We start from the raw sequence: 21,283 nt of genomic DNA on the forward strand, positions 1-21,283 counted from the left end.
ACTGCTCTGGATTGGTTATTTTTTTCCCATTTAGGTAGTTTGCATCATGAGGGTAGTATCAGCAAGCGCTTTAGATTTTTTCTGTGTATCCCAGGTGAAACATTTCATGCAGATGATGATAGAGGGGTGAAAAAAATGCAAATTATTACCCAGCATCCAAAATGCAGCACGGAGAAAATATTTAAAGATGTACAAAGGACGTTTTGCACTCGCAGCTGCAAGTGGCAATAAACGTGAAAAAACACGTGAAGTGTAAAAGACACACAGATTGTTTCTGTTTCCAAGAAGTGAAATGTCAAATAGCGGCGAGACAATCTTTCTCTCAACACAATACTCCTTTTCTGCTGTTTATGAGGCCGGCCGCATTTGCACTCATTTGTTAATATGTTGAAAATGAGAAGCTTTGAGTGCTAAGAGGCCGGTAGGATCTCTTTCTTATCGCGCTACCAGATGGGTCTCCCACTCGACAAGCCGATCTATTCATTCAGAGAGCCAAGTAATTCGCGTGCGTACCTCGGCAATCCTTTGGATAAGTAAGTGAATTATTTTGGCACATCCCCTGAGGCATAAAATACTCACACTGATACCAAAGAGGTGATACTGAGCAGGTTTGCAATGTACACCATCGTACGTCAGTGTGTTGGAAAACCGAGATAGAGCATTAGCTAACATTAAATCACCTTAGAGCTTTTTTTTCTTGTCTTCTCGTCTTTCTTTTCTGCCATAAGTCAAAATAAAAGACAAAATGCTTTTTTATAATGATTAAAAAGTGGGAGATTCAGCAGATTCTTTCTTTTATCTGATATTTCTTGACATGTTTCAAGGAGTGAAAGATAACTAAATCCATTTATATACACAGCATAATAAAATGCAACCCTGAGCAGGTAAATATGATCTCTCCAGTAGATTTTTATGAAAGTTAACTAATTTTTACTTTGCTGGGTTTTTATATATGAAACATTATAACATACTGTGGAAGCTTTAAAAGAAAAACAGACGACCAAAGTGCTGTACAGCTTAAAAAATAAGAAGAAAATATATTAAAACAATACAAATAAAAACAAATATTAGAACTTAGTCTGGCTTTGAATGTCAGAAGCTAAAAATAGAATGTAAAAATACCTTTTAAAATAACTCAAGCAAATAAAACCATATACAAAAGCAGCAGCCCAGTCTGGAAGAGATGATGCTCACTTTCTAGAAAACTACCCAGCATCCATTTTCTGTTTTTATTTCATTTTATTTTTGTTTTTTGGGGGATTTTTTCTGATGCCAAGCTCAAAAAGAAATCAGTCCTGCTGACGACAGGGAATAGCGAACACGACATCCAAAATCAAGCTGGGAAACACATAAAAGCTCTGGTGTTTAAGGCTTTGCTGTAATGACCTTTCCGATGACATATTATTAGGCCTACAGATTAAGCTACCCATAACTGTGTAACTCAGTTGAAATTGGCACCACAGTTACCAGCAGCAACATTATTTGATTACCCGTTAAAGCTGAGCTGGGCAACATATTTTTGGCATCACTGGACACAAATATCTATAATAACCTCTGAGTATGTTTTTTTTTTTTTCAGGCCTTAGAAAATCTAGCCCACAATGGAGAACTCTGGCCATTGGCAAGACTTTTCAGACCATATCAGTTGAGTAAAGGGAGTAAATAGTGGTGTGATGGGCTGGAAGAGCAGAATTCAGCAGGAGGAACATTCTCTGGATTTCTGTAGCATTATTGCAAATTCAGATCCAGGACATTCAAGGCGTATCAGTGATAATCTAGATGTTTTTCATTAGGTTCAAGAGGTCTAAGAGGTGAATCCTATGACACACCTACAATCTGCTAAATTTTATGTGAAATGTACTCGGAAAAAAAGCTTTACTTTTGAAATGTGCAGAAAGAGGAAATCTACAGCATCTCAGTTAGTCAAGGTTAGTGACGTAGTTCTCTTTTGTAGCTCCACTTTGTGATCAAAGCTGATAAGATGGGTATATTTTATTTTTTTAAAAGAAACTTGCCTAGTGCAGCTTTTAAAGAACGATTTTATCCTTTCCTAATTATCCATAAGTGACCCGTTTCTCCTTCAGCCCAGGCCTGTAGCACTTCCTCTACTGCAGGTCTCTCTGTCCAGCTCTGAGAAAGCTGTGACAACCAAGTCACAACCAGGATCACTGTAACCCTTGAACCCTCCCTGCTAATGCTGAAGGTAATGCACGGCTGATGAAGGCTCTGTCTGCGAGGATCCATCTGCGCTCTCATTACCGTCCACGCTTCATCGACGGTCCTCTCTGGCCTAGATAATTTCACTCAACAGCCGTCTGCTTCCCTGTCTTCCAGGTATCTGTTAAATGGATAATGTCTCTTGCGGTCTCCATTCCATCTTACTTTTCACTTAATGCAAATCGTCACTCTCAGCACTTTTCTGTCCCGCCAATTCTTTGTCCTACTTTAATCTGATTCCGCTCTCCTCTGAAGTAAACGGCTGAGCAGAGAGGCAGAAACTAGAACTGGGAGAGAGAAGAACAATGAGCCAGACCGACTGGGGTCAAGCAGCTCAACGATTGGGTTGTTCGGTGGAGGAGATGAGATATAGGCTACATGGTTTATATTTAACAAATACCATGTGAGATGCGTGTTGAAAGAGGATTTACTCACTTTTCGCTGACCCTGCCACCACCAATACTTTCTTTAAATACACTCATCGCTTGATGCGTAGTGCATCCATAATTATAGACCAAAAGCTTATCACTTATATCATTTTAACGTCTCGGGGACTTTAGCACCTCATGACTGTGGCTAAAAACTGATTAAGTCATAAAACTGAAGTCAAGACATGGGGGGATTTTTAAGCTAAGTGCCTGGGTAGGGGATTTTCTATCTGACCACAGACACTAAAAGGCGTATGCATACCTGAGTTTTCCGTGTGCTTAGAATATAATCTTTCACCACATAGCGTGTAATAATCCATATAAGTTTTAAATATTTTACTCATCTTCGTGCACTTTAGAGCAGTTTAATGTTCTAATTTGGTTTTTGAACCAGTTATAAATTCGATTTAGCTCTTGTACATTTTCTTCAACCAGCCTGCAAATATTGCTGTTATAATGGATTGGATTTATACAGCGCTTTTCTAGGCACCCAAAGCGCTTTACAATGCCACTATTCACTCACTCTCACATTCACACACTGGTGGAGGCAGCTACAGTTGTAGCCACAGCTGCCCTGGGGCAGACTGACAGAAGCGAGGCTGTCATATCGCGCCATCGGCCCTTCTGGCCAACACCAGTAGGCGGTAGGTGAAGTGTCTTGCCCAAGGACACAACGACCGAGACTGTCGGAGCCAGGGCTCGAACCGGCAACCTTCCGATTACAAGACAAACTGCCAACTCTTGAGCCACGATCGCCCCACTGTTTGGTAAGATCAATGTGTCCTTTGGCACAGCTGCCTTGATGTCCTGACATATTAACACTGAGAAAAAGTTTTGCCTCACATTTGAGCTGGTTGAGCGTCGTTCTTCAGCTTTCACAGCTAATGCGATGAAGGTGAGCGTTTTAATCCAAACCACGATATTTTCCTAAACCTATTCAAGTCGGTGCTGGTGCTTAACTCTTAGCCAAAAGTAAAAAGCATGTGAAAAAGAAGAAACAGAGTGAGAGAAAACAAACCAAATTAAGGTGCAACACACAAACTAAAGGTAACTTGTGACTTACTCCATCGCCACCCCTCCAGCCTCCTTCCTCAGGCTCTGTAGTTCTTCAAAAATCTTTCTTTTGTCACGCGGTGTTGCTGTGGCCAATGCCTAAGACGTCAGTGCCAAAGGACATTGTGTGTATGTGTCTGTGATGGCTGCAAAATCTGACATCAGCGTTTTTAAATCCTGAAAACAAGTTCCCTAAACCAGAGGTAATAACATTTTTTGCCAGCAAATACAAGCCCAGCATCACTTTGTTAGCTCTGCTTTTTTTACATGCAGGTACACGTCCCCGAAAGAGCAATGAGATTGATCCAAATCAGCACCATTTGGGCTGGCAAACCAAATCTATGCTCTAATGACCCAATTCAAGAAGTATTAGTCAATGTCGATTTGTGTATCCAATTGGCTTTCCCATGGCTGCTGTATACTTGCAAGCAGCTGTGGAGTTCACCTCTAGCTCATCTCTTTTTGTCATGTTGTATCTAACTTTGTCACTGTCATATTTGTGGTCTTTGATGCCTGCTCCGTTCTGTATGGGGATCTAGCTGCTGCTTTCCCTCGCTCGACCTTTCCATTTAAGGCCAGAGAGGTTCCCCCAGAGCAGAGACACGCCATCAAATATAAATTGCTACAAGGAAATATCAATCTTATTTCCACTACAGTGATCCTATTCAGCCTCGGAGGTGTGTGTTTTTGATCCTACACGAAGTAAAACCAAGATGAAATAATTACAAAAAATCTGCCACTTCTTTTACCCAATGAGGTGAGGCTCGTGCACGTGCCTCAGAAAAGCATTTATACAGAATAAAGCTACTGCAAGCAAGAGCTTCTTTTTATTTTAATCAATCCTATTGATACTGACCTCAAGACAAGACTTTGTCACGGTCGAGTTCAAACTTTAGCTATCGATCTGCTCGGCACTAAAGAAAACACTCGGCTTAGTGCTTGTGTTCTCTGAAGCGCAAGTGAAACACGCAGCACTGGAGACAGTTTAAAAAACACTTATATTCCAGAGATCACTTATATTACTATTTGCTCTGTAATGTTATAATCGTTACAAATCATACGCATTAGAAAATACAATAAGAACCAGCAACTTATGAGTTTTCTGGGCCGTATCGCAATTAGCCTTAAAAAAATATTAGTTTCTCTTCATAAATCTGAAAACAATAAGTAGATTAATTCTGCGCCGATCCTCGACAGTCTCTCTCTCTCTCGCTCCGTCCGCCTCTCGCATCTCTCCTCCCGTTTTGCTTTTGAAGGGTAACCTCTGTGGAATGTGCTTCGTTAATCTCTCTTGACATTTCCCTGCCTTCCTTTGCTGCGTGCGCCTCCTGCTTATTCAGGCAGTTAAGCCAAAGGAGTCAGGCCAAGACAAACATTTGAATCTTGAAATCTTTCTCATCGCTGAACAAAGCCAAAAAGGGCATAGATTCCTCATAAGAATGTGTGTTTTGATGCTAGATACTGAACAGCTGTCTCCTTTAAACTCAGTGACTGACATATCCGATGCTGCTGCGGCTGAAAAAAGGCACCCATTACACGGTTTTGTTTCTGCTGAAGCTTCATGTTGGAGCACCGCTGAATACATTAAGCGTGTCTATAACCGTAAGCTATTGCACCAGCAGACACGTCAACCAGAAACTGGGGCTAGCGTGGCCTCCTCTACAGCTGAGCATAACGCCAATTGGTGGTAACACAGTCCTGCTTCTCATACTTTGTTAATGCATCCTGGCACCATTTTGCACAGCATCCCTGTCATATCAGGATGAGTGTGTCAGGTGAAACTATAAGCTCGTGTTGCTGTGTGTGTTTGTTTGCAAGTGTGTAACAGATCCGACGAGTACATTTTTACTTTTTGGAGTCAGACTTGCTCCAGAGGCAAAATAGCACCAAGACCAGGACTTTAAAACAGGATCTTTCTCCTGTTACACATTAGTAGTACTTGTGTCATTCATGAGATATAATATTTCTTTAAGATGCCAAAAGTTCATTTGTCAGCAGATGGTGATTCAAGAAATCAGAGCGAAGAGGAAACCCCAAAGAGTGCAGATCTTAATCATGCAAAAAAATAACATCTGTGCCTCCTAACGGGCTGCACAAACTGTCTCATATGTGTGTCTGCGCTTATATTGAATAAAATAATTCTGTCTAAGATAACTTATTGATTAAGATTACTTCCCATAAAGACACAGAATCAACAGCTTAAGGTAAACAGAGGAAAAGGTGTGATGGGATTTTGGTACACGTCCACAAGGGAACTTTTGAATGATACAGGTCAGTCCACTAACTACACAGTACTGTGACAGACTTTTGACAATTGCTCTGCTACTCTGACTGTGCAAACTCTCGGCTGGACAAATGCCTCTCATATAACCCGTCTGATGTCAGATTTTAACAAACCAATGACTGCTTTTCTGAAAATATGGATTACATTCATATCACACTGAAACAACAACATTAAAACATTTGTTTTGGTGTTTCCAGTCATATCAAGACAATTTGGAAAACCCTCATTTGAACAGCATAGACTTCAAATGTATGTAAATAAAGACCGAGCAACTCAGTGCATCTCAAATATGGTCAAGTGAAAAAAGGACGTTTTTTTTCAGGACTTTATGCTTTCTTGTAAAAAAAAAAAAAAAAAACTAATTACGCCTTTACTGCTTCCACACGATTAAGCAAGTAAGTAGGAGTAAGCAGCAGCCAGGTGCTGTTAGTCAGAGACAGATGATCAACAGATTAGAAGCTAGCGTGAGCACCTCCAGAAGGAGAAGTTTTGGTGTTTTGTTGGTCTGGAGACACTTATAATACACTTAATACACTACCACAATCATCCTAGGAGTGAATGTCCCATCAAACTGACCCCAAAATAAGACCATTCAAGCGTCAGAGAAACTTCAATAAGCCTAAGAGCTACACCTGAGACATTACAGGTCTGAGTATGGTAAGTATGGCTCATTTAAAAGAGGAGCCAATAGAAATGTCCTCTCCCGGAAAAAAAAGAAAAAGAAAAAGACAATAATAGCACAGCTTAAGTTGCATCTAAACACATCAGAATACTTCTGGAAAAATCTCCTTTGGACAGATGAGAGCAAAGTTTAGATGTACAGCCCCAACACAGCATATCAGTGCAAACACTTCATACCAGCTGGTGGGAGGCTTGTTTTGCAGCCACAGGACCTGGGCACCTTGCAGTCATTCGTCAAACACAAAGTCATTAAGGTGGGGGAACGTTAAGAGAGCTGTGCATAAATGAAAGCCTGCAAACTTCTGTGAACTAAAGCAATGTTTTAAAGAAGAATAGGCCAAAATTCCTCCACACGAAAGACCGATAAAGTCATACCGAAAATGCTTCTTTTAAGTTATTGATGCTAAAGTTGGTTTTACAAGCTACTGAATCGACGTAATGCCAGTGGGCTACGTTTCCTTATAGACAGATGTGAGTATGTGAGGTTTGACTTGGCAATGGATGGAAAAAGAGAAGTGCAGGACCCAGGATTTCTTTATAAGTTGACCCCAAAAAGTGGAATTTAGCCATACATTTTTAACAGTTTTAATAAATAAATGTGATTCAGGAAGTAATTAAATCATGAACCTCAGAGCGGAGACTGTTCTTTTTGAATTAGTCAGATTTAACTCAACCAGTCAGGCTGCTTCTGCTCTGGGAGCAGCTCTGCTTCTTACTGAGTGATGTTTTCAGTAACTGAAAGTCCAATCCTCTCCAATTCTTACGCATTTTCCGAACGCTATTCAACAGGGAATCCCTCAATGCCTGTAAAGCACCTTAATCCCAATATAAAAGCAACTCACTCTTTTATTAATATATGCAGTAATCACATGTGGCCAAGCTGCTGCTGTTGCTACACTTTCCTTAAATCGCATGACGGTGTGACCGAAAGTATTTTTGTATTTTTTGTATTTTCCACAATATTCAGATACACACACACACACACATATATATATATATATAAATGCAGCGTATTAGCAGGGGAGAAATAAAAAGAAGATTAATATTAAAGCAGTCTATTTATAAACAGACTCTGTGTATGAGTATCAATGGTATTATTGGCACTTGGCTGGCATCCACGCTGGGAGCAGAGCATGACTGATGTAGTTTCACCATTTTATGATGAGGATGGAGAGCGAAGCTGTCAACAGAATCTGGGTACGCTTAAGCCTCTGCCCTCCCGATCACTCAATCAGTTGCCAAGTTAATTTGACAGTCTTGATGATCTTTACAGCTGCATCACGTACTGAATAGACTGTCTCTCCATGTAGGAGGAGAAGGTAAATGGATAAATCTCGAGTAGCAATTAAATAGTTGCTTGACACGCAGGTAGTAATGGATGGTGTAAAACATCAAAGAGCAGATGTTCCCGTAATTCGAGTGATTGTCAGAATCAAAAATAATAACTGCACATCGCAGATCGCAGAGCAGCTTTCCATGAAATCAATTTTTGACACAGTTTTAAAATAAAAAACATGCAGTTATGACGATTTTATTGATCTTTTTCTTCTTTTTTTCCTGAACTGTTGATCAAAATCACTGCAAATATAAGAAAAAATATTACTTTGAAACTCAAAAAATCTGTATTGATCAAATGTCCACTCATCTGTAAAATGAAAGCCTCGGGAAGGGAGTTGATCTGCCTGGTAAATAAGAACTCGCAGTTTTAACTGCACTGATACAACCAGGAAATAAACAGGAGCGGTCTTTGCAAATCTGGATGACCTACTTTTTGTTTTCGGCTGCTTAGTTTTAGCTTGTTGGAGGAAAAAAACAAACAATATTTAATATTTTAAGGGATTTTTTTTTCATATGAACCTTTAAAAGTTGTGAAAGGTGCTTTGAAGAAGATTTAGAAGAAAATGGTTGAACGTATGCTCGTCCAGACTGTGTCTAGGTTTGAACCATTTTAATCATCATTGCCCTCCTTTATTTTAAAAAGGTCACAGTTTACATAAAATCTACAATCTGAACACATATACGCAATAATCTCTGCATTAACTTTAACATTTGCTGCTACTAGCCTCTCAAATGTTCTTCTGTGATAGTAAACTGAGCGCAAGTGGGACAAAACAAGCAATTTGAAGGCGTCACCTTAGACAGCTAATCAATGGATCGAGGAAAGCGGTGGTATTAGTTGTAGCCTTACACTGTGTACAACAGCAAACCTTCCTCAATCTGTGCTTTGATGAGAGATTTGGTCCCGAGATTGTTGTGCTGTCATCCCTTTAGAGAACCCGTGTGTGATTTATGTGTTGATTTATTACAGCAGAAAGGATGAAATGACATACTTTCTTCCCATTCTTTTCAGTATTTCATCTTGATCTCAAAAGCAAGCTCTGTGCTCTATAGAGACTTTACTATAAAGAAAAAGGTCACTAATAATGTTTCTCCCACTGAGAGAAGTTGATAAAGCTCCGACAGCGCTGACATCACCGTGTTATTCCGTTTGTACGCGTTCTGCAACGATCCTGCATTAAGCCCGATCGTGGGCCAACGACCGACGGATTAGACGCACAAGCTTGTGGAGGGAACACAAGAGACCGGATGGTTGTATATAATACCGACTTTTAATGACGATGATAAGAATTACGGCTTGTTTGAATTGGACCAGTCGTGTCTCTTTCCCCCTGCTTCCTCTTCGCTCCTTGCCACACAAAAGGATGAAGATTTATGGAGGAACAAGAGCGCAGAAAAGGGAAGGATTTGGTAATCGGTTTGAAAAATGGGTGTGAAACTGAAGATTAGATTTTATAGCGGTGCTGTAAACTTTCCCGACAATTTCAATGAATTGACATTGTGTGAAAAAAGCGCTCATAAGAAAACAATTACTAAATGCAATTCTAATTTAGACATGAGGAATCTGTAAACAAAGGCAGCTTTAAATACCATATTAAGCTGTCATCCTCTTCAGCTTTCCATTTATTTCCTTTTGTCTTGCGGCTCACATCAACACCAGTGCTCCAAATAGGCTAAGGCCTCTCTCTGATCAAAGAGGAAGCTTTTAAAAAATGGGATACATTTCTGGGTGTGTATCCACTGCGCATCACACTGCTTGGGCTGCGCTCTGAGAGGCTTTGTTAATGATATTTCGGGGGATCAGTTAACTTTTCACACTCTTTTTGTGGGACCTCGTGGCACAGTTGCTTGACTCTGCATCTGTCTGTAATCCATCAAGCAGCAGGCGCATACCTGCGGGAACTTGATGATAGCCTTGGTATGAAGTAATGCTACACTCGACCCGTTGTGAGACGCGTGGTTCGGGGAGCTGAAGAGCGGGGATCTGACATAATAGACATGGGAATACAGGAAGTTTAACCTTCTGCTAAACAACTGTGAAAACAAGAAGACGGGCTCTGGCACCAGTTTTACACACAGATATATGATTGGTCCAGCTGTAGCTATCACTAAGACAGATCCTTGTTTAGATCAAAAGAATTCAGTTGCACATCTTAATTCATCCTTTAGAGAAAGCGGTTTTATTCTTGGACTGTGCTGGAGTAGCATTCAGAGCTCAAATGGATCCTTATTTATCTTATACCTGGCCTTGGTGTAGCCTCTCACTTCATCCACCCGTGTGAAAGAAGCCATTTTATTTCCTTTATCCTGCTCTTTAAGCCACCTTTTTTTCTGAGTGGATACTACTTGTTAATGGAAGATTTGAACAGCTGGTAGTTTGGGCTTCTGTCCTCACAGCCAGAGCCATGTGACCATAATAAGGACATTCCCTCGCTCTGAAATCAGATAAAATTTCTTCACTTTAAAACAAAATAAAAACTGAAAAATAATTTAATGGTTCAAAAAAGTGACATAGTCTCAATGTCACTGAACAGGCCTGCAGCAGTGCAGTGGCTCGATACTCAAATAAAAGAAAAAAATGAAACAAACTAAAATTTATTAATCATTTTGGAGTTTTTTTTGTCATCTATTTATGTTCTTTAGTCACAGAAAGTTGTACAAACAGGTTTTAGGCCGGTCCCACAAGATATACTAAAAATAAAGACTTGACCCTAAAAAAACCACTCTCGGGATAACTAAGCAGCAACTTCCTGGCTGATAAATGAAGCCAGAAGTTGCAGAAACTGTGGCTCCATGACCACTTGATGCTGGCCTCAAAAGTGAGTCAGTCTCACCTGATTTCTGTATGCATAACTTCACAGCAGAGATAAACATTTTTTACAGATTGGTACAAAAACATCTTGAGGCAAATTTCCATCTAAATCTTTAGTTTAAATGTATTAAGTTATTGTGGCGTTCCTGTTTTGACTGGAACGGGTTGATGCTGACATCGATGGCTTTAGCCACTAGCTTTCTGCTACTTTTCACCTGTTTTCAGTCACTAAACTGCACAGCTCAACAGCATTTGCAGTGTCTCTGCCTCTTGCTCTGTTGGGCGATCGTGGCTCAAGAGTTGGGAGTTCGCCTTGTAATCGGAAGGTTGCTGGTTCGAGCCCCGGCTCGGACAGTCTCGGTCGTTGTGTCCTTGGGCAAGACACTTCACCCGTTGCCTACTGGTGGTGGTCAGAGGGCCCGGTGGCGCCAGTGTCTGGCAGCCTCGCCTCTGTCAGTGCGCCCCAGGGTGGCTGTGGCTACAATGTAGCTGCCATCACCAGTGTGTGAATGTGTGGATGACTGGATATGTAAAGCGCTTTGGGGTCCTTAGGGACTAGTAAAGCGCTATATAAATACAGGCCATTTACCATCTGTATTTAATTTAATTCTATTCATTATTTGACAAAAACTTGGCTTGATGTGCAGGTTTTTATTAGTGGCATTCTAATGCTCAACTTATCAAGTATCTATGTCTTTGCAAAGCACTCACTGAAACACTAGCAAGAATTAAATGCGAAATTAGAATTTACTCTCTCTTTTTAGCTACTGCTGGCTCCAAAAGACCAGGATGGCAAAGACCATTCTTCAAAACAAAAGTCCTCAAACTGACAGCTGGTCTTCTTAGCTGTTATATCCAGTCTATGAGACTAAAAAAAAGCTGGCATCAGCAGACGATTTACACGCACTCATCAAAGAGTCCAAAACACTCATAAGTAGCCGTTGAAAATGCGCAGTGGTGATAGCTGTTTTCATTTGTCTGAGCAGCATCATACTGTCTAACAGACAAGTCTGCAGAAGTTCTGCTAAAACAACTGGAGTAGGAGCCGAGCAGTTCGATGTGCTCGCTCAAAAAAAGTATGGTTACTCCTACTTAAGATATTCAAGAACTTGATGCAGTGGATGGATGCATTTATCAGTCTACGTCTGCCCTTCGTATGAATCTAAGACAGATTCAAAGTCTTTTTTTGTTAAGCTGGAGTGCGCTCCTTTGTATGCTAACAGGGGAGGGAGTGTTTGAGTGGAGATGGCGGCCTCTGGCAGCGTTACTGGTAATTAAAAATTGTATTGTTATGTCTACGCGTGCAGCAGTGGAGCAGCGCCAGCGAACTGTCACCCTGCACCCTGCAACTATTACCATCAACTCTGGTGCGCAAGGTCTAATTATTCTGTGACTGGCTCGTTCCAAAGAGCCCACTGGTTCATGAGACATAACAATCCATGATTAACATGAAAACTACGATCCTACTGGGCTCCTTCCACGTGTCTTATATGGGTCAGCTAAGGTCCATCCAAGTGTGTTTCCCCTCCCTCTCTAGAGGCGCCTTTCCTTTTGTGGATCCACAAGACCACGGCCATCGCTTTTACACTTGAGAACTATTCTTGTGGCTGTTTATTGGGATGCGTGCTTCTTCCCGATCACCAAGTCTTCTGAAGCCCCAAGCAGCCTTAATGGATGAGTCACATGGGCTGTAACCAGCTGATCGACAGGGGCAGAGGGGCTCCAAAGCTGAGGATGTGTGTGGTAGTTCATGAGCGGGGCAATAATTCGGGATGGGTGGAAACACAAGAACAAGAGGAGACTGGGTGACGGCTGTAATGTGGTGTTAGGAACATAATATGTGTGATGTCAGGACGCTGGCCTGGAGACACATTGGATGCAGGGATGGAATTACTGCTTGATGGGAGAATAAAAAGGGAAAGGGTATAAGGTACACTAAAGGGGACAGATTTCAGTGCATCAAATGCATTTTATGATGCATCGACGCTGACGTGCATTTCTAAATACGGACGTTTGCAGACGCATGTCGCTTTCAGCAAAACGCCTTTTTTGGTCTGATCCACATGACTTTGAAAGAGCTCAATGAGTAAAACAGATATCGGAATTATATATCTGAGAAAATGGGAGTTCTGACTTTTACATAACAGCAGTGATATGGTGAACTTCATGCAGATTTGCGAATGGGGAGATTGATGCCAGCAGAGGAGACAGTGTAATAGAATGAGGGAGGCAATCAGGGTCAGATAGATAAGGTGTCTGAGGTGCAGAGATACGACGGCAAGGTAGTTACACCTGACTTGACAGAGGTCCCTCTAACAAATCATTCCCCTCATCTCTCCGCTTTTATCTGTTACCTCTTTCTTCCCCCGTGCCCTCCTCCACTCCTTCCCTCATGCATGCTCTCGTTTCGCCCAGCTGCGAGATGATTTACAGTTTGAGGTTGTTGCTGACAAAGGCGGCGGAGCATATTTCAGACCCAGTGACTGATAGAAACATTACAGCATACACTACATCACAGTGCTGTGGTGATGTTTCAGCGCTGAGATTACCAAATGTTATGCCACATGCATGGGAAGATTATCCTGCTCTGCTGGAACCACATACTTCCAGTTTATGGTGCAATGAAAGGGCTTATTATCAGTAATAAAAGAAGGAATTTACTGCTATTTACAGCCTCTGTTTTTCTTTTAATTAAATAACTTCAGTGTATATAAAAATGTATGGAGTTTTGCATAATTATATGACACTGGATTTAGTGTAAAAACAAGGCGTATGCACTCTGTCTCTGTAATAAAACATAGTCACTTAAGATAATTGCACATGATGTGCATTTTCATCAGTTATAACTACGAAACTCACATCAGACGTCACTATAAGTTTGCCAACTTTTACCGTCTTGCTTTCTTCAGCTTAATTAAACGTCATGTATACAAAACACTTTTCCTATAAGAAAACACAAGTTCAAGCAGTAAAAATAATTTATTTTTCTTTATCCGTAACTTTGGATTGTTTTATTTTTGATTACCAACATTTAGACAAAAAAAACCTAAGTGCATTTAACTCTGAAAGTATTTTAAATATTTGTTAATGTAATGCTTTATTTATTAAAACAGCTTGTTTAGCTTTCATTGAACTCAGTTGCAGTTTCGCACTATACCTCAGAACAGTTGTTCGGGAATGAGAAAGCAACACAGTGATACCAAATAAAGGCAGGCACCTATAAACCTAACACTCATCAAACAGCTTTAATTTGCATGCCCACTAATAAATTGTAGTCTATATTAGGTCATTCATTACCAACGACTTTATAAAACTCCTGATTTATTGTGATTGAAAAAATAATTTTATCAAGAATAAAGGGTTAAAATTAGTTAGAAGTGCCTTGATTTTTCTCCTCCCACACATCTGCACCTTGCACAGACTCACTGGCTTCCACGTCTGTTTTTTTCTGGTCTAATCTCACAGGATGGAGCAGCTTACCTGGGTTCTGGGGCTCAGGCATGACTGTGTCTGTTTACAGCGATTCCTCTGAAAGCGTCTTCGTCCCTGCTTGGCAGTGGCTCTGCCTGCATTTCCAACTCTTCCATCCCTTTTTATGACCTCCGCCACCCCCACCCATACCACCACTACCACCGCCTTATCCCCCTCATGCCCACCCAACACTTTTACTTTGTACCACTGCCATGCCCCCCCCCCCCCCCTTAACAAGCAGAACAAGGAAGGAGGAAGAGAGTGACAGAGATGTTGTCACTTGAAACCTTAGTGGTAGCTGCAGAGCCCCGAGGAGGCACTGAGACACCATGAGGGGTAAAAGTGGTTCAGAGCCATAAAGAATTCCAACCCACGGGAAAACCTGCCAGCTGATTAACTCATTAGGCCCTGTAGGCAGAACATTAATAAACTTACTGATGCTAATGAGCTCTGACTGACAATTTGACTGAGGGATGCCGCAGTGGCAAAACTCCACAGATGTTTTGTGTTATTAGAGGGGAGGATAATATTTTTTGCCACTTTGATGAGGGTTAGGAGGTTTAAAAAATGAAGAGTGAATCTTTTCCTTTTTTCCATGCCCTAAATCTATAATTAAGCATAGCTTTAGCTTGGGAAGGCCACAAAGTCAAGCTCAGCTGCAGTGCCAGCAGATCAGACGATCTCAGTCCCTGGCCACATCAGCTGATGGCTCAAAGGAAACGTCTCTACACTTCCAATTGACAAATAGGGCATGCTTTTTAAGAAGTTTTAGCTCGCTGACAGATGCTGCACATCTGCAACCCCCTTTGCAACCCATAGGTCCTCACTTCCTCCCGTATCAGACTTAATCAGTGTCACATCTCTCAGTGATGCCTGCTCTTTTCTGTCTTCTTGCAGCTCTGCCTGCCTCCAGCTCTCCATGTATGCACATGGAAGGGTTGTTGGAGAACTATGTCACCATGTATAAATCACTGCAAATGCAAGTATCAGCCTTGCTTTCACTAACGGTCTTGAAATTAAGGCTTCTGTGACTCTAATCTTTTTCACTAGCCAGCACCTGCCTCACTTTATTCTGTAGCGCAACAGACCGATCATGTAGAATTAACTTGTTATATAATGCATGTTTACCACAAATATATGTTATGCTGTAGTGAATACCCATTTAGCATTGCTTAGCTACAAAATAGGAGTATTTGGCGATTCTTTCTACTCCTAATGGGCTGTGTTGTTCCATTAACATGTAGGTTGTGTTGAAAAATTATTGTAAGAGGTGTTTCAGTATTTTTCTGTGTCATGAGAAGGGGTCTAAACTATATATCAATAACCCTGCGGAGGGTGTTGCTCTTCTGAAAAGCCTACCCTAAGGTTCTACTCCCCCTCTTCCACCCAGTGATTTTTTTCACTGTCCCCAGCTGACAAGAAAGCGAGAGGGGGAAGGAAATCAAAAATGAGAGCAAAACAGCGGCAGCCGTGCGTTCCTATAGGCAATGACAATCCCATTTGTTCTTTTGTAGGCATAGCTGTCAACTAGCTGTACTTTGTGAGAGAGGAAAGCTTCATGCAGGGATTTACGGAGCAAGGTCAGAGTAGAGAGAGGTCACCTTATGAGTAGCTGAACTATGTATGCTCACCCTAGGATTTGTTCTTCACATGTGTGACATATGACGTAATCAATATATTTACCAAAAAAAGACGGGATTTAAATGACAGAAAAAGGACATTACTGTAGACCAAATTACAAACATCAGTGTTAAATTATGCATTTAATAAGCCTTTCACTTTCCATTCTTCATCCATATGCAGTTCTCTTTTTTCCTTTGGTTTTGGTGCTCATTTTTTTGCTTTCGAAATTACTCAGGCAGCCCTAACCTTGCATAATAATACGTATTCTTTGAGACTTTAATTTTGGAGAGAGAACTTAAGCCAGAAAGAGAGGCAGAGATTGAAGAACAGCTATTTAAGGTAAGTGCAACTTAAGATTCATATGTTCAAGGAGAACAAAATACCCCAGAGGAAGATTATGGAGAGCTGTTTGAATAGGACATAAAAGGTCCTTGAGTCTGTTAGACTTACTGTATATCATAACTTTACATTACTTTACTTTAAAGCTGAATTATCTTCAATAAATCTTTTTTACGCATTCACAGGTCATCAGTTGCAATTTATAATGTGACTAAACTCTCTGAATGAGCTGAAATTATTCATATATTGTGGATTCAAAGTGGCTATAGAAGACTTACTATAGGTGTCCTAAATGATCCACTGATTCCCTGCAGAGGATGACACCACAGTTATTTAACGCTTGCATTAGTTAAGCCTCACTGAAAAACACTTAATGCCAGCTGAAGCAGGTCCCCTCCATTCTCACAGCAGCTTTCCCAAGACAGCGTCATAGCACTATATAGAGGTTAAAGCTTTTAATGGATGTCGTTTAGCAATAATTTAAAAAAGAAATCTGTTAAGTAAATATATTTTATTGTGTTTGAGAAACTACATTCAGGGTGATATGAGAGTATTTTATGGGAAATTGCAGTAAAAAGACAGAAAATGGTCAGATGAGTATATCTCACCAATAAACAAAGGAGTCTCTAAATGTCTCATCCTGGTGTGTCAAATTCTGTCAGATGCATGTAGTGTCCGCATAGGTTGAGTCAACAGCCACAACAAGTTTTCTTTTTAATATTGTTGGGTCTTTACCTTATGAAGCACCTTGATGCAACTGTTGTGATGAATTGGTGCTATATAAATAAAACTGAACTGAAAAACTGAACATGTGGTTGGATTTATCGTCTGGGCGACAGGTGCAGAGATTGCTCAGATGAAGATAAAAAAGCATAAAATTTGCCATCCACCACATCATACGAAACATTTTCAGAGGTGGAGCCAATGCAGTGTTAATTGCATAGTAATGGTCGCTAAGCAACTTGTTTTCCTTACCAACTGGGAAATAGGAGGCCTACATACAAATTTCGCTAATCAATAGCACTGAAGTTTCTAGCGAACAAATAAATTCAGTGGCTCCACTACTTAAAATTACTAATATGCTTTGGAAAATATTTGTGTTAAGGGTTTATCACTATGTTGGCAGTTCGGGCTCTATTTTGCACCCATCACAAAGACTACAGGAGGATATCCTGATATGAGCTAAAACCCCAATAGTCCTACATATTTTAAATGTTATGTTTATTATGCAGACCTATGACACGTTTCCTTGATTTTTCAATTCAATTCAATCTTTATTGGCAGACTTCATGTCCATAAAAACAAGACAGAAACACCCCCCCCCCCCCCCCCAACACAAGGTATAGACCATTAAATATATATAAGTATATAAATAAGTATATAAAGCATTTGTAAAATTATAAAACCATAATATACATAAAACACAATTACTTAAAATAAATCAATAAATACACAAACACTTTAACCAGTGCTTTCTCAGACTGGATGAGTAACGGGAACCACTCGCTGTCGGATCTGTAAGTGCTAAAATTATACTGTTACTCGAACCATCCAGTCGTTCTCTAAAATTGAACATTAACTTTCTTAAAAGTGCTTTAAAAGTCCAAACACCCACAGCTACAAACATCTGGCTGGCACTACCACTTCTAGGTATCCTGCAAAGACAGAGGCAAACTTTGAAATAATAAGTTGTATGTACAAGTACTTCTGGTGAGCCACAGGTTCAGGGTCACTTCTCTAAATCTTCAGTTTCTAGTAGACTTTTTTTTTTCTCTTGAATCTGTATAGTGCCAATAAGATTTATAGTATGTCATCTGAGGTACAGTGCTCTGTCTATGTGCACAAGAAGCACCACCCAACTGCTATTTTTAAGAGGTGAAACCAATTAGAAAAGCAGGATGATCTTAAAAGGAGCTAAAATAACTCCTTTCAGTAAATTAGTGAACCAAGGGTTTGCATCAGCCTAATATAAGATAAATAAGGATTATTCTGTTATTGTCAATCAAGTACAAAAATGTGGAGTTATTAATGAGCCCCCTTTAAGGGTGCACAGTGTGACGCCATAAGCATGTACTTTATAAGCATACATAGCAGTGAGTGACAGCACATACACCAAAGGAAAACCTTATGCATAACTGTCAGATGCCAGTGGCTTTGACAAAACAGCAGTATTTGAAAACAAGCTAGTTATTTCACCTGTACAGATAACGCAGCTTATAAATAAACCTCTGAAAGCACAAATCTGAAAAGCTTAGATTGACTAGTCTCGCTTAGAAGGAATACCCTCGACCTGCCGCTGGGCTCCAAGCAAGCACGTTTTGAACAGGCCGTGCAACAGTGATGCAAAATCTGAGACACCATTTTTCAATATTTTAGTAAACAGCTAGGCCTAGACCTGATTTGAGTCAGGTCCATGGAAACCTGAGAAAGTTTCTACTAAGTATCATCAACCTGTTTACTCTGATGCCGCGTCCCATCAAAATGTATTTTACAATAGATCAGATTTCAGCAGTGGGAATGGACATACTTATAATGTACTCATAGAAAACTACCTCACAACTTTGCAATCTTTGTAGAGTTATACCAGAAAAATATACTGCTTGGGTCAACTGCATTACACCAGCGTGCTTTTGGCCACAGCAGGTACCTGCTTTCAGGTAATAGTATGTGTGCAGCACACACTGCCAGAAACCAAACCTAGACAGCTAGCAACCATGCAGAAACGAGTGGAAACTGAACCTACACACATCCAGTGGACAGAAACATGTCTGCACATGCCACTGACGATGTTGCTTTATATGGGACGTGTACGCTGTTTTCTAATACGTTCACACTTATGGTACACTGAAAAAAAGGGATTGGCCAGCTCTTGGATATAGTGTAGAAACTACATGAAATGCAGAGAGGCTAGATTAAATTGTTCATATCATGTTCAAGTGAAGTAAGTCAATAATATAGCAATGTTAAATCCCGCAACACTGCACGGGATTTCAGTCTTGCGCGCTTTGGATCGTGGTTTGAGGAAAGCGTCCATCTCAGTCAAGTCGAGCAGCCGCCTCTGCTTTTTTTGGTATACCGAAAAAAGTAAATTGGGTGGTTGTTACATTCAAAAAGTAATTATTTTCATTCATTTCATGTTTCTATGAACGTAATTAAATGAGGATCTGTACAAAATTCAACAACTTAATTTGTTCTTGTTGAGATGACGTGATACAATCTAGTAAGAGTGGTTAGTTGCTGAACTCGTGAAATTCACAAGATCGCAGGAGATGTCAAAATCATATAAGAGGCAGACAACTACACACACACCACGTGTATGCTATTGCTATTTATTGTGGTTTAACCTGTCAAGGACAAAAACAATAAAATTCTGCATCAAGCCTTGAAATCATAGTGTTCCTGGACTTCCTGGATTGGTGGCATGGTGGTTAGTGCTGCTTCACAGTGAGAAGGTCCTGGGTTCAAATCCACAATCTGGCTAGTTTGTAGTGGTTTCTCTGGGTATTCTGGTTTCCTCCTGTAGTTAAAAGTCATGCAGTTATTAGAGTTAGGTTAATTGGTGATTCTAAATTACCCGAGAATCTGAGTGCAAATGGTTGTTTGTCTTTATGTGATGGACTGGTGAGCTGTCCAGGGTGTACCCTGCCTCATAACCTATCACTTCAGGGTTATGCCCCAGCCCCCCTGCAACCAGGATAAAGATAGGAGGATGGTAGTTGTTGTACATCCATTCAATTTTTATGTTAACCAGGATCTAGACTTTGTTGAACATTATGTAATATGAAGACAACATGTAGTATTTAAGTGACCAAGTAGTTCTGGGGTAAAAGTTATTGAATAGTGTTGAAATAAAATGACAAAATTGTGAAGGATTAAAATATTACATGAGCTCAACTTACTTCATCTAAACATGTTTCAATCACGTTTTATGAACACAAAATGCACAGGTTTGTGAACATGAAAACGTTGTGTTGATTTAACTCAGTTGTTTAAGTTTCTGCAAAAGCAAAACATTTGTGTGCAACCAATGTCCACTATTGAATTAAGTAATTCCAACATGGCCTTTTTTCAGTGTAGATAGAGCAGTGTTCATAAGTTTTAGACTGCTGTAATATGTTTAATTTGCTATGTAGCCATGTGATGGATGGATGGTTGCATAAAATTCAGTTCTTTACCCTAGAATATTAGAATGAGAACCCCAACAATCAGTTGACTCTGTATGAGAAACACTTGGCAACAGTGGGAACGAAAAACTTCCTCTTAGAACAAAGAGCCTCAGGAAGAACCAGCATAAAGGAAAATCTCACTTGATCCTCGTGGTGTAACTCTACATGGAAGTCATACCTGCGCTGCACCACCCCGATGTGGGATCATCTTGACAGCCTGTAAAAAATTGTCTAGCGCAGCCACGCTCAGTAAACGGAGGAAAGAGGGATTCTTAGCGCGGCGGTAAAAAACTGAAAACAATTCAATTTTAATTTCTATAATTATCTGATTTGTCTGATCAGTTGCAAACACTGCAGCATGAAAAATGTATTCACAAAGACTGCACTGCTGAGGCTTGGGAGAAAATGTTTTCTTTAGTGAAACTGTGGTAACATATTTACAACTTCGGATGTTTTTTTTTTTCTTTTTTCTCACATCTTGTTCGCTTTCTCTCTCATTTGTCACCCTGCTCCATTTTTAACAGCCCGGAGGCAGACAGGACATGACAGTGTCTTCCTTCAAAGTGAAAGTCCTGTTGTCATTTCACATAAATATACATGCTTTTATATTTGACTAAGAATAGTAAGGTGACACTGTTGTTTAAGGCTGTGACAGAGAGTAATGGGCTCTCCCACTGGGGGGGGGAGGATACTGTATAGGGCTGCATGGTTCAAAGGCAAAGCCAGGGGGGGGAATCACATGCCACAGTCACTATATGTTCCATACTGAGCTCTGCCTCCTTTAAGCTGAAGACGAAGCCCAGAGAGACAGACCGTTTCCATCAACAGAAATGTAAAGGCAGTATGTGCACATCTATAATTTATGATTGAA

The 21,283-nt window shown here is 40.4% G+C and overlaps 1 protein-coding gene across 1 annotated transcript in view; it reads right to left on the reverse strand.

Moving 5' to 3' along the window:
• Positions 1 to 14,463, reverse strand: part of mybpc2a (myosin binding protein Ca) — a 77,014-nt gene extending 62,551 nt beyond the window's left edge. The window contains exon 1 of the mRNA XM_085156801.1: positions 14,294 to 14,463. Within this exon, the coding sequence (XP_085012927.1) occupies positions 14,294 to 14,315 (22 nt within the window). The 5' untranslated portion in view covers positions 14,316 to 14,463. The remainder of the gene's footprint in view (positions 1 to 14,293) is intronic.
• Positions 14,464 to 21,283: the final 6,820 nt, after the last annotated feature.

The sequence above is a fragment of the Neolamprologus multifasciatus genome, chromosome 4 (genome assembly GCF_963576455.1).
Source record: "Neolamprologus multifasciatus chromosome 4, fNeoMul1.2, whole genome shotgun sequence".
In the NCBI taxonomy this organism is placed as follows: Eukaryota; Metazoa; Chordata; class Actinopteri; order Cichliformes; family Cichlidae; genus Neolamprologus; species Neolamprologus multifasciatus.